The 14,047-nt window shown below is 37.2% G+C and overlaps 1 protein-coding gene across 1 annotated transcript in view; it reads left to right on the top strand.

Annotated features, from left to right (window-relative positions):
* Positions 1 to 11,900, top strand: part of MRVI1 (murine retrovirus integration site 1 homolog) — a 60,555-nt gene extending 48,655 nt beyond the window's left edge. Inside the window, exons 16-23 of the mRNA XM_031061574.1 lie at positions 968 to 1,099; positions 1,867 to 2,008; positions 2,657 to 2,706; positions 4,219 to 4,326; positions 5,484 to 5,551; positions 6,884 to 7,003; positions 7,621 to 7,752; positions 8,716 to 11,900. Coding sequence (XP_030917434.1) covers positions 968 to 1,099; positions 1,867 to 2,008; positions 2,657 to 2,706; positions 4,219 to 4,326; positions 5,484 to 5,551; positions 6,884 to 7,003; positions 7,621 to 7,752; positions 8,716 to 8,956 — 993 coding nt within the window. The 3' untranslated portion in view covers positions 8,957 to 11,900. The remainder of the gene's footprint in view (positions 1 to 967; positions 1,100 to 1,866; positions 2,009 to 2,656; positions 2,707 to 4,218; positions 4,327 to 5,483; positions 5,552 to 6,883; positions 7,004 to 7,620; positions 7,753 to 8,715) is intronic.
* The last annotated feature ends 2,147 nt before the right edge of the window (positions 11,901 to 14,047 follow it).

The following is a 14,047-nucleotide window of genomic DNA, read 5'->3' as shown; positions in this document are numbered from 1 at the left end:
CTTCCTTTAAGCAGTTCACACGCTACAGTCTGGCTTTTACAAGCTTTTTTACACGATTTATAACAAAGTGGAAACTGCTTTCCCTGTGACAGCTTTTGTTCTGGACAATGGGATAAACTAAGAAGCAATTAAAAGCAGTGATGGCTTCTGTAAAATGTGTATCATACTAGACCTAGACTTTTTCCAATCCCATTGAGAGGCTATCTTCATTTCTGTAGGACTGGCACATGTTTTATGGCTCAGTGACAGTTTTACCAGTCTTTCTGATTTTTTAATCAGTTTTGTGATAATTGATGTGTTATTCAGAAACCTAATTTCAAGAAAAAGCTGATCTACATGAATTTCCAATGTTTGGTAGAAAATAAGGAGATTACAGTAGTCAAGAAAGAAAAGGAAACTGCGAAGTTCTGTGCATGATTTTTCCTAAACATATTCCCTTATTTCTTTTTTTGTTCTTGCAGTCAAATTTTGGTTGCAATTTATTATCAAGGTAGCATTACAATTCTTGAGACTGTTATTTTTCTTGAGACTGTTATATTCTTGAGACTTATTTTCCAAATAAGGGAAGTATCATGGAACTGAAAGAACACAAGCGGCCTTTTTAATACTTGTGCCTAGAAAATTAAAATGTCCTTTGTCCCCCAGCAATCATTTTTAAGTGCTAGATGAAATGACCTTGACATTTGTAGAGCTCAGAGGTAGTGGGGTATGTTTCACTATAGATTTCAGAAGGGAAGTATCACAAATGTGCTGAGCCCTCTCTAACACAGCTCAAACTGTGTTCTTGCAGTGAAGAACCAGGGCAGCAGCAGCGCTCTAAGCTGGGTGCGGTGGCAGTGCTGGCACCTCTCTGGGGCTAATCTCTCCATGAGGAGCTCTGCCTGGGCATTTCTACCCCATTTTGAGGCTCTGGCCACTCCATTTGAAATAAAACCATGCTGATAGAGCTGCTGTATTTTTGCTTCAGTCTTCAGCTCACCTGTGGCACCACTATGAGCACAGGGAAGCCTACCAGAAGCTCCTGGAGGACATTGTGGTGCTGCGGCGTTTGGCTGCCAGGCTCTCCAGCCGCGCCGAAATGGTTGGAGCCGTTCGCCAGGTGAGGACATCCCTGTGTTTAACTCTATCCTGGATCCACAGGTGCTCTCTTTGCCAGCCTGGGCTAGAGGTTGTGTTCACCCTCTGAGTTTTAGTTGCCATTTGACAGATTAAAACATCTGTTGTAGTGTCAGGTAACACACCCCTGCAGCCTGGAAATAGAACTCCAACGGAAGAAGATTGTACAGATGTTAAATAGCTTAATGAGCAACAGGAGCATATATTTTATTCAGAATTACAGCTGCATCACAAGAAACTAATTTCACATCAGTGCAGCACATAATAAAAATATTAAGAAAAAAAAGATAACTTATCTGGGTCAGAAAGCTCATCTAATTCAGTCACTTGCCTTTGGCAATAGCTCAGTCAGTTACAAAGAGTATTAGAACAGAGTGAGTATAAATAAGAACACATCAATACTCTCCCAGATTTAACAATGTTCCCTCTGCCCTCTAAAGTAACCAGACTGATGCCAGTGACTAACACCTTTGAGGGTTTGAAAACAAATATGTTATACCACATAAGTAATCAGATATACCCTGCCTGTGTGCCTATGAATATATGACAACATCAACTATTTTATTCTGTGAAATGCATATGAATTGGCATTTTCTTCTGTCTTAGGAATTTTCAGTCACAGAGGCACCAATATTTTCTTAAGAACATCAGTTCCAGATTTAGCCCTGACATGGAGCATACATATAGAGGCAAATGATTTGTTGGAGATGTGTAGAGGTTACCTGGATATTTCCTTCTTTTCTTCCTTAGGAGAAGCGTATGTCAAAGGCAACAGAAGTAATGATGCAGTATGTGGAAAATCTGAAAAGGACATATGAAAAGGATCATGCTGAACTAATGGAGTTCAAGAAACTTGCCAATCAGAATTCTAGCAGAACCTATGGTGCATCTGGTAAAGAAAAATAAAAATTTAAGGATTTGTCTAATTCAGAGAGTTGTTGGTGCTATTAATGATTTAAAGTATTGTGAAACCTGTCCATGAAGTTCTGATCTACAGGAGTAGATTTTCAAAAGTTACAGAAATAAGATGTTTCATATGAGCCATACTTAATGCTATAGTATAGTAATTTGAAATCACTATCACTTACCAAATTCTGATGAGATCCAGTCATATTTTCTCATGGCCTCTTGCAAATCCATGTACTCTGCACAATTTTAATGCAACTACCTTTTAGGTCCAGATGAAGGCAAAATTTCATTATTAAAAACTCTTTTTTTTTTTTTTTACAGCCTCTTCTTTCCTTTGCTGGAAACTGAAATATGAGGATTTTCCTTTGCAATAACTTGTATATGGAGGCCAATAGTGGGATTTTTGCCTGATTCAGTGAAAATAGTACTGATTTGGTTATTTGCAATTATTTCAAATTTCTTGTGCAGGTGTAATTGAGAAGACAGCTGTATGACAATAAATACATGGTCACTTACAGACCCTGTGTAAATATACTGTACCTGAGTTTGAAATATAAGCAAAGGCTCTATTCATATTGTTTAGAGATACTCACCTAGTCTAAGAGTGTTCTTTATCTTTGTTCCTGTGCAGAAGATGGGGTTCCTCGTTCATCTAGATCCATGTCTCTCACTGTTGGAAAGGTATTTCTGCAATATAAAGAAAACTAACATTTTATGTAGTAAAATTTCTTCTTCTATATACTCAGTTCTTTGTCTATACTCAGTTCTTTAGGCTGTGGTCAAACAGTGCTGGTAAATTCTCAATATCGTTTATGCAATTTATTGCATGTGCTTTGCAATTTTGGATACATGACTTAGTATGGCTTTGTGCAATAATGGCAGTGCCTGATGTGAAACTCTAGTGGTTTATTTCTGCAAAATTTCCAAGTGCTGGAGATCAACTCTATCACAAAGCTTGCTAAAACAACCAGTGATTTGGGAGGCATGAGTCCCAGTTATGATCATTATGAAATTTGGTGACCAGGTGCATTATACTCAGCCTACTGTTTATTTTCATATTTTTATTTGATTAGATTGTAGTTAGTTCTTTAGGTTGGGTTTATTCCTGCCACCTCTGAGTGTTGGGTATAAAGAATTACAGCACAGAGCACGCAGAGGGCAAAATGGGATTTCAGAATGAGAACCCCATAGATTGAAGCAGAGGTCTCAAAAAAAAGACTAAATTTAACAGGCATGAGTCCAAATAATAAAGACAAGGAGAAGAAGAATCCAAACACTAGAATTGGCTGCCTACTGTGGCTGCAGACTTCCCAGAGTAGTTTTTCAGGAGTACATTAAATAAAACTGTCATTAATTAATAGGTATGGTTGGTTTTGTCTAGAATCAGAATCATGGAGTGACTCTTAAATATTCACTAAAGCTGTGTTCACTCCTTCCTGTAAAGTTGTCTAAAGAACAGAATATTAGAAGTGCTTGGATATGCACTAAAACAAAGCTGTTAGATGCTATAAGTGTTTTGATGTTTTTACTTAGCTGCAAGCATAGATGTTACATAGATGCTACAAGATGAAGCATTTGGCTACTTACCAAATGACAGCAAAAATTTACATAATCTGTACTTGAGCTAGAATATATTGTTACAATTAGCAGGTGTTTGTCATAAGAAAGAGTTTTTATGGTCTTTGGGAAATATAAGCAGTGTTGCATGTATCTAACATATAATTATTATGTTTACATGTAATTAATAGATCACAGTGGGTACAGTATATCATAATAGGGACATAGCAAGATAAGAGTTTCATGTGTGACTTCCTTATTTCCAGTCATTGTGACACTGGCACTTTCCCCAGTACCATTATGCATCTGCTTTCATCAAAGATAAAGGCCTATGATAAGAGCTGACAATATAAACTCAGAACATTTCTGTCGTGTGATTTACACTGGGCTTTCAGTATGGAGGGAAAGGAGCAGCATCTGTGTGTCACACCTCATTTCACATTAAGCACTTGCCATACCAGGCAGTACAAGATGAATTTCTGGGAAAAACCATGACCTTTTATTTTACTTATGCTCCCAACTCTCCTTTTCCCAAAGGAGACACTGACCTACATCTTTGCCCCACAGATTAACCCACAGAATTGTTCTTCATTCTGTCTTGTTGTATGGTAAAAAAATAATTGTTGTTTCTCCTAGAATATGCCTCGAAGGAGAGTCAGTGTTGCAGTTGTTCCTAAATTTAACTCCTTGAACATTCCTGGTCAGTCACCAACAGCTTCACCTATACCTTCAATGCCATCCCTGGTAAGTAAAACCCACATTTTAAAGTTACCAGTTTTTGTCGAAACTGTTTTTGCATAGGGGCAAGCCATAGTTACTGTAGAATGAAAGCTTTTAGCTTGTTTTGACTCCATCCTGAAGGGGATAGACAGAGGTAATTGCTATTGTGTAAGGGGACATTGCAATCTACCTGCATGAATGATCCCTTTGGGAAGAGCTGAATAGGGCAGGCTGCTGATTCACAGGCACTGTTTGGTGAGGCAATTTGCCTTTTAATCTGAAGTAACACACAGGAAAGAAATAATGAAAATAGCTGTACACTGTAGAAGAGGAATTTCAACCAGAAACCACAGAACATAGCTGGACTGCTGTTCTCCATTGCCATGTAATTAATGTACAGAAATGTATGTGGTAGCAATTCAGAGGTTCTGTGATGATCTGGATTCAACATCAGCCTCTATGTTGATTTTGGTTTTTTGTTAAACTTTAATAAATTAAACGAACCTCTAATCTGAATATAATAAATCCGTACAAATGCTTTGGAGACAAACTGCAAGACATACTCACTGTTCAGAGATGAGCTAAGATGGGACAATATCATTACAGTTATGGCGTTTTCTGTTAAAATATAGGGTTATTTAAATGAGGGTTTTGCTGAGAAACTAAATCTATTTGTCTATTTTACTTGTAAGAAAAACATCTGTTCAGTTTATTTATTATGTACTCAGAGTCAATTGCTTCAGGAACCAGGTGTGTTTGTTTGCCATGGTTTATTATGAATAATTTTTGTTTAAAATTTCCCATTGAAAACTCAGCAAATAAGTGCATGTTCTTAGGATAATAGGAGAGGAGCAAGAGAATAATTTTACTTTTCAGTGATCAATATATGAAGGAGAACATTTTCTGGGGAAAAATAAACAGGGTAGAAGGAAATGTCAGAAAAAATTTTTAATGTCCCAGTCCATTGTTTACTCTGGTTAATTGGAGCAATGTGGAAGCATCACATTAAAGATACTTTGCTTATGAATATGGGAAGGAAACCTAAGCAGCACACTGCCTTTGTTATTTTATTGAACACTCATTTGAAATTAATTAATGAATTTTAATTGGTATTTAATTATTTAGTCACGAATGTTAACTAATTAATGAATATAACATTTATTGCTGTGTTTTACTTACAGTCTGAATCACCCAGTAATGGAAGGAGCAACCTAACATCTACTCCTGCTCTGCCAGCACTTCTAGAAAAGTGAGTTTTGTCTAGGTCATCTCAGTAACTATTAAATGATAATACTATATGATAATTTAAAGAATCATATTTTGAAATACTGTGATATTCCTACTACTCTTTAGAATGCTTTAAACATGCAAATTAAAAGCTTTCAATGTGTACATGACTGCAAAATATTGAATTTCATGTATTTTAGGTTAGTGCTGAGGCAGGACAAAATTTATCATATGTCCTTGTTTTACCTTGTGCTTCACTAAGAATGTAAGTATGCAACAACTGAGAAAACAAAAATGGGAAACTACAGCACTGGCTGCTACTATTCAAAAGAACTCTGCAAGATCTAGACCATCTTTTGAAACTGCGCAGAAATTCTGTGAGAAAATACAACAACCAAAAAACCTTATCAATATTTCACACCTAGGAAAACAAATCATGTTACCAAGTAACAGGCAGAACTTGAAATTCAAGTTTGAGCCTAAGTGTGTGTGTGCATGGGCCAGCTGGTCTAGTAGTGTAGAATTACCCAGACCAGCACAGTTTTGTGTGTTTAAGCACTTCAAGCTTATACTCATGGCTTGTTTGAAGTCCAAGTGAAAATAATGTTTATTGTTAATATGACTTGAGAGAAAATCCATTGCCCAGAGATGGTGTTGATCAGGTTTTTTAGTGCTAGGAACTATTTTAGTGCTAGGAAAGCAAGGCCTGTGAAAAGGATGAGGTTCCAGAAGGTGAAATGGGATCCATTGTTGAGCTTATTAAACCTTCACTTTGATAGATCTGCTATGTCTCAATCACTTAAACTCTCTGTCCCAGATAAAAATAAATTACAGGAGAGCACTGCAGGAAGACAGCAATATAAACCAGCTTATCTTCAGGCTGAATGCCCAAACTTTTACTTGAGGAAATTTCTAGAAAGTCAGCACAGGAGAATACTTAAAAGGCAAATAAAACCAATGTTTTGTTGAATTAGTATTTGACTTCTGTTAAGTTCATCTTATGTGGCAGGTTACAATTTCTAAGATGAGTTTTAGAAAGTTGAGGGATATGTTTTCATGAATAGCAAATAAATGTCGTGGATCAGCCAGGTAAGAAAGGCTTTTTTCTTTCTTAAAGAAGAATAAAAACGATAGTTTTCTTACCTTAGAAACATCATAATTACTGTTCTTAAATCACAACATCCTGAAACGAGTATTTTTCTTGGTGTTCCATTTTTTTCTTTTGAAAGACATTTCATTTCTCTGATATACATTAAAAAAGACAAATCATGACTCACAAAATTGCAGCATACTCCAAATACAACACGTTTCCCTGATGTTATTTTCTATCTGTCTGCTTCTTTTGTCTTGGCAGTGGGAAGTCAAATGGAGAACCTGACTGTGAAACCTCAACTTCTGTGCTGACACAGGGCGGGTTGGAAGAGATCAGTCCTGAAACTAAAGCCAAGATAGAAGAGGAAGCATATAACAAGGGGTGGGAATACTTGTTGTGAACTAGATCTGTAAATATGTGCTACCAGATGAGGACATGTGTTTTTAAAATTTAATTTTAAATACGGTAGTTATGTTGTTGGTCTCACAAAATATTTCACAGAGCATGTTTTGGGGCAATTTAAAACTTTGGGATCTGTTTCTGAATGTCAAGCAAATAATTTTGCATTATGTGAAGAGTGAGACAAATTTTGATCCTCTCCTGCAGAATCCAGGATGCCATCTGACTTTAGCACTGAATTGCATTTATTCTCCAGGAAAAAAGAAGTATCTAGAGGATATTCAAAGTGATGAAGAGCTATAGAGAAATGTTTATTGGCTCCTTTACAATAGACAGAAATTGTTCTCTGTGGAGAGCAACCTCTTTTTTTGTTCAAAGTGATAAATTTGGTATCAGCTCTAAGATAATCCTCTCTTCAGGAAGGGTGGCTGTCTGTGTGCCTTACTCATGGTCTTCAGCTAATTTTTACTCTTATTCAGGTGCTGCAACCCTTCTAGTTGTGTTTTATTACATGTACCAAAATATAAAGCTGATTTTTCATTAAATAAGATCATGCTTATACATCCAATGCTAAGAAAGAAATGTTTTATCTGATAAAGATATCAGGAAGCCTTGAAGAAGGCTAAAGAACTTCAGGAACTGAAGGAAGAAGATGAAGAGACACCCAAAGAAAGTCATGAGGAACATGAAGAAAGTGAAAATGAAGATGAGATAAAAAATCTGAAAAGCAGGTGAGACAGTAATATAATATGTCCACACAAGAGAGGCCACTTTTTTCTACTTGTGGTACCCAAGCAAGTGTTTTATCCTGTCCTTTTGCCATGTTTTCCTCCTGGGGAAGCATATTGAAATAACAGTATTTCCACAGAAAGTAATATTTTAACACAAGATAGTTGCAAAACACAAAACTTTTGATTTTGATATTTCAGTTAAAGCTGTATGTTGACATCAAGATGCTTCATCTTGCTGGAGTTTGGTTCTGATTTGAGGTAAAAGAATGGTCCATAAAAGTTCCTTAGATGACAAAATGTATCTCTCTCTGAATATGTACTGCCTTATAAAGGCTGTAATTCAGGAGCATGAACTGGTGCCCGGTGTCATTCCTGTCACTGGAGTGACACTGCATCCATCTGCACCCGGTGCTCTCTGTCTGTACATGACAGAGGCATGGAATGCTGGCCAAAGCCAGTAATATGTCCAATCCCAGGTTAAGGCAGGGATCCTTACCTAATCCAGAAGAATTCATTTCCATTCCATGACCATTATAGCTATTAACAACTGTTGATTTGAGATTTCAGCTGCCTTCAGAGACCAACCACCTCATTAGTCATGACGCTCTTGGAATGAAATGTTTACCACATATTCCAACATTTAATTTAGTTGATCAAGGTATGAACAGCACAGAATTTTGCATGATACCAAGCTCTGAGATTTGCCAGCTGACAGGTGGGAGAAATAGGAGTCAAGTTTACAGTCTCCAGCTGTCTCACAAATATTACTCATATGGAATAGCTGGAGTTGGAATATCTGAGTGTACAGCTCTTCATAAAAGAACTTTACAGTTTGATTCTTCTTTGACAAGGTGTTTGTATAGGGAAAAAAGATGATGCACCACCTATGACACCTTCCAAACTGAAAAGCTTAAGATAATAAAGTTGTATTTGATTAATATATGTTTTCTTTTCATTTTACAGCAGACTTGAAGTCATCGTTAATTATTTATATATCCTGTACCCCAAACTGTGCAAACACTGGAATGTGGTGTGGCTTGTGGTGGCTGCAATAGTCATTTTTGCTGTGGTGTTGGGAATCTACCATTCCTACAACTCCTGTGATGAAAAGTCAGAGGCACCTGAAGGGAAGGCCAGCTGCTCTGCGGCCCAGCAGTATTCCTGGTGGAACTCAGGATTCCGACAGCAGCAACGCACGGAATAACAGAGGGACAGCCACGCCCTTGTGGTCCCTGAGCGAGTTTGTGTATTAGAGCACCGTGTTTAAAGGTAGTGCTTAGTCATCCCTGTGGCTGTTCCACTGATCCCTTAGGCAAGTGAGTTACTCTACACCACCAGGTTTGGGATCCATGGTGAGCATTCCTTGCTAAGATACCAATCTGATCCATAATCCTGTCTGTCCTCTTATTGTAAAGGACTCATAGAAATAAAGTAGTGTTGAATCATGGTAAGGTTGTGGCAGTAATCAGCAACCTGCAAGACATTTAAAAGAATGATTTGCACAGGACATTGACATTTTGAAGACCATCATAAAACCCCCATTTGCAGTTAATGCTTTACTTTGCATTTCCTGAATTTACTGTTGATTGTTGAAGTACTAATTGCATTTAAGTCCTTTGGGTTTTAAGAGGCTAATTAATTTCCTTATTCGTTACTATTCAGTAGAAATAGAAGCACTTCCATGGAAGAATATAATTATATTCTAAGACCAAATGCCTTGCTGCTAAAGTCATTTTATAAGAGGAATTATCTATATGATTATTTAAATGGAATGCTAAGTACGTGCATAAATGTTTTTTATGATATGTTTTAAGAATGGGACCACCACTTTTTTTAAAATGAGGTACTCAACAGAACCTAAAATGGGGTCTAGGTGGCACTGCTGATATCATCCAATAAGTCTGGAAACTTCTGCTATATAAAAGTTTCCAAAAATGAATGTATGCCACTCAGTCAGTACTGGTTACAGCCAAAAGTGGTAACTGCCTGGAAGGATCCATGTGCTACCCAAGCCCAAAACACAGCAGTCTTGGACATGGGAAGCAATCTTCAATTCTTGATTGAAAAAGAAAACAAATGTCTTCAAACCTCTGTATGGAGGTGATCACACCAAGTGGACTCTGCCCTCCTGCTAACACTGGAATAGGCATTCTTGGAGATCTGCAGCAGGAGCAGAGCCCTGAGAGCAGCCAGAACCCAACCAGTGCCTGCATGAATCAGGCCATGGTAGCAATGAGGCCTTAGGAGAGATCCCTGTGTGTCTTCAGTAGTTCATTTTCAGAATCTGATGGCAAGACCAAAACTGATCTGATACACTTCCAAAGTCAAACTCATCTTTTGCCCAGATTTTTTGCCAGTTCTGCCTATTTGGGAGTTGTGAGTTCTTACACAAGAATATGAAAGCCTGAATTTTTTGGACAAGCTATTTGAAAATAGTGAAGGCATTACCTGTACAAAACCCAGCACCTAGGGTTGAGACCAAAATGTGTGTCAGTGGAGGTGTGCCATTTGTACCTGCTGAGCACCACTTCTGAGGGAAGGTGAACCATGTTTGTCTTTCCGTAGCTATGGCCACAATGGCAAATCCAGTGTGACCCTCGATTGCACTCCTGTCCCACATCCTCCTGGCATTTTCTGGTTGAGAAATGGGTCTGTTTTCCATCAGAAGGATAAGAGTGTTATGAAGTACTGTAATTTCAGTTCTGATACAGTCAATATTGTCCTGTCTTCTTTTGGTGGAAACACTGAACTTTAAGCTAACTGTCAAAATAGGTTTCTAACTCAGTCAGAAATTTAGTTCACATACCTGGCACTAATAACAAATATCCTGCTGGTGAATTTTTGTTGGCCATATGTTTCTTAGAAGATATTTAAATGGGAAAGGAAAAATTAAAAAAAAAAAGCAGACCACTACCACATTTTTTGGGGGTGGAGAAGGGAGTCTATAAGCAATTAGAAGGGTTTTTTTATTTTAAAGTATATATATTGAGGAATAGTGTGCTTAAGGAAGTTCAAAAAGGATAATGGGGAAGTGTGATTTGTTCTAAAATTGCAATTGGTAAAGAATAAGGAGAAAGTTTCTTGCAAATTACTTGGAATCTGGTTCAGTTAGAATTTCTGTCTGTGAAGAACTACTGTGACCTTTCATGTACTTTCAGTATTTGAAGAAATTTGTCAATTGTTTCTTGAATACTTTACTAAAATCAACTTCTTTAACTTAATATTCTTTACAAATAACATTGGTAATTTAATAAGTCAATAAAATTGAAAGTAAATACTCCTAAATATTCAGATTTTTCTAAGCCAAAAATTATGGCGTATATTTATGTGATTGTGGAAATGTTGGGCTGTCCTGAAGAAAAATAATTAACAGTGCCTGTAATTGAAGTAATTTGTTTTTATTTACATCTGCACTGTTGTGAGTCCAACAACTTATTTTAAATACACATGGAAAGTTATTGATCTCAACAGGATTCTCTAATTGCTTAGTGTTAAGCAAGTGAAAAGGTCTTTTTGGTCAGTGGGTGAATGAGGTCTCCATCCTCTCTTAAAATTCAGCACACTGGCTTTTTGTGCAATTAGTGCAAAGGGACAATTCCCATAAGTAGTTGTACTGATTTGAGCTGAACTACTTGCATGTCTGTGGTAAGTATAATTTAGCCACAAATGAACTGAAAGAGACAAGATATTTTAATGAGGGTGTAAAAATGAAGATAAAATTTACTTAAAAAAAGTTCTTTTTAAAACGACTTTGAGCAAACTGTCCACTAAAAATAACAAACCACAATGACTAACAGCACACTAAATAGCTATGCTTACATTTTTCAGTTATTTAATTAAAACACCTTTTGTTTAATAGGAAACTAGATTAAGCTCAAAAACTATTCTAACTATAATTTTATCTGTTGGATATTAGTTTGCTTTGTCTGGAAAAAAGAAAAGCCAAACAACCTCTTCTGTGTTCAAAGATCACATCAGATAACAAGAAAGAGACCTATTATTTATGCTATTAACACTGAAATAGTTTTCTTGAGGTGCAATATTTATTTTTCTGCTTTAACAAGACACATTTATGGTTTCTCCTGCACAGCACAAATGTTTCTAGCAAAAGGAATTTCAAAAGGGCACTATTTTTGTGTATCATATTTAAATTTGTAATATTGTAAGATTTTGCACAAGTGTGCTGGTATTGTACTGTATAGTATCACATACTTGAGTTTTGAAATAAAATTATGGTTTCAAAGTCCTCGGTGTTTTTACCTTAAAGATTTGGGGTGCTCTGTCTGCATATCGATGGCCGTGTCCTCATGAAACAAGTCCTGCCTTGTCTACACTGTTACATGTTCCGAGGATCTTGCTCTTAGTCTTCTAGTTCTTCAGGAAAATGGTGTAGAAGAGGAGAACGAACTCCTGGGTCAGTGGAGAAAGTGTTTTGGAAGCAGGATCATCCCTGCCATGCCCTAGAAACCAGCTGAGAGAGGAAGCTGAAATATCCTGGGAAGAGTTTAACTCCTGCTTCAGAGGGAGGCCATGTGTCACAGAGGAGGCTAAACATGGGAGCAACAAGGGAAATTGTAACCCAAGGATTCTGGGTGAAAGGTCAGGAGTCTTCATTTGCTTCATGGACTTGGGAGGTCTGGGAAGCCTGGGTCTGGTGGGGAGTGGACTTGCCTGACAGGGTAGGAATCAATCCTCAAGTTCTGAATCTCTGATGGTCTCTGGGACATCAAAAAACTGGAAAAGAATTACTGTTTCCATGGAAAGACCCTGATATTTCTATTTTCTATGTGAACAATTTTTTTGTTTCCTCTACTGTTGTTAAGGTTTCAAGGTTCCTTTTGAAATTATTGTAGAGAACAGTTACATGTGTTCTGCCTTATCAAAAGTTTTCAGATTTAGCTATCCTCATCAGCGTTTTAAAACATGCTGACATAAAAGGTCAGGAGTTTTTCATATAGGTTACAATAAGTATTTAGGTCAAAGACTAATTAATCATTCAGTATAGGTCTGCTTTTTTTTACCACACTGATTATGAAGAAGACACACCAAAAGGTTAAAGACCTTTTGTACTGTTACAGTCCAGATAAGTGATCTTCCACGCAGTTTTGGAGCAGCTGAACTATAAAAAGGAGGAAACACACAAAAACCAAAGTTATTTCAGTCTTGCTTCATCATTCTAAGATTCTGTTCTCCCTCTTCTAATCTGGAAGACCTTGTGAAGGATCTCATATTGTTTGGTGTTGCAAAGGTGTTTATCTCACTTTTACAGCTAAAAATCCTACTAAACATCAGGAGTTTGACTAAAGGAACTTTGCCACGGTACAAAGTGTTAAGATCTGGCAGGACAAGTAGCATGCAATTTTAAAATGTCAGAAACCCAGCTATTTATTAGTTTTCATGGTAGGAAATACTTAGCTGTTCAAGGTAAGTGTTTTCAATGGAAAGATTTTGTTTAATGTTCTCAGTATTTTACAGCCACAGTCTGTAGTCCATGAGAGCTACAGAATAACTAATAATTAGTTTCTGCTTCTACTTTGTGAATCCTCTTACAGCCTTCAAGTGAGAGCTAAGTCTGGTTACAGTATCTGACTTTGCCATGGCTTTGCAGAAGCAGGTGAGTACAGCACAATAAGGGAGGGAACAGAAATTGGAGCTAGAACTTTTTCTAAATATCTCATTGATTTTTACCAATGGAGTTCCAAACCACAGCCCAAACACAACTCAATTTTCATTTCATCATTCCTAATGGAGACATGATCTCACTGACCCCAAGCATTCTCTTCAGGCCCTGTGTTACAGAGCACCATCTAATAACCCTGTTACATGCTGCTGCAGGAGATGTGCCTGTGCCCCATTAAATGTTCATGCTCTTTCATATATGGACTGGGGACTTTCCAAATGCAAACCACAGTTTAAAGAGGTAGCTTTACACTGTTACACTTGTGTTTATAGGACTCTGAAAACAGCCTGGAGACGCTGGATGTCTAAAAGTTTGCTGAATCACAAGTTGAATGTGATGTAAGAAAATCATAGTGTTGCAAAAATAAAAAGACTGACACTGTAAAGCAGGTAAAGCAATTTATTAATTAGTCTTGACATTGGCAAGGTGTCACGTGGAGCAAGAGAGTGAGGCAGCAGGGGTTTCTTAGCTGAAAGCAAACTGGGAGCAGAGGCATAACTCTTTAGAAACGTAAAATAGTTTACTCCCTTATGTTTTACAACTATCTTCCACATCCATTGCCAGCAGGAAATAAGTGATAGGTTGTACCAGGGAATAGCTAAGTCAAGTTAGTGT

Source organism: Geospiza fortis, unplaced genomic scaffold, assembly GCF_000277835.1.
Source record: "Geospiza fortis unplaced genomic scaffold, GeoFor_1.0 scaffold450, whole genome shotgun sequence".
Taxonomy (NCBI): Eukaryota; Metazoa; Chordata; class Aves; order Passeriformes; family Thraupidae; genus Geospiza; species Geospiza fortis.
Note: the sequence above shows the minus strand (reverse complement) of the source record. Positions and strands in the feature narration are given on the sequence as shown.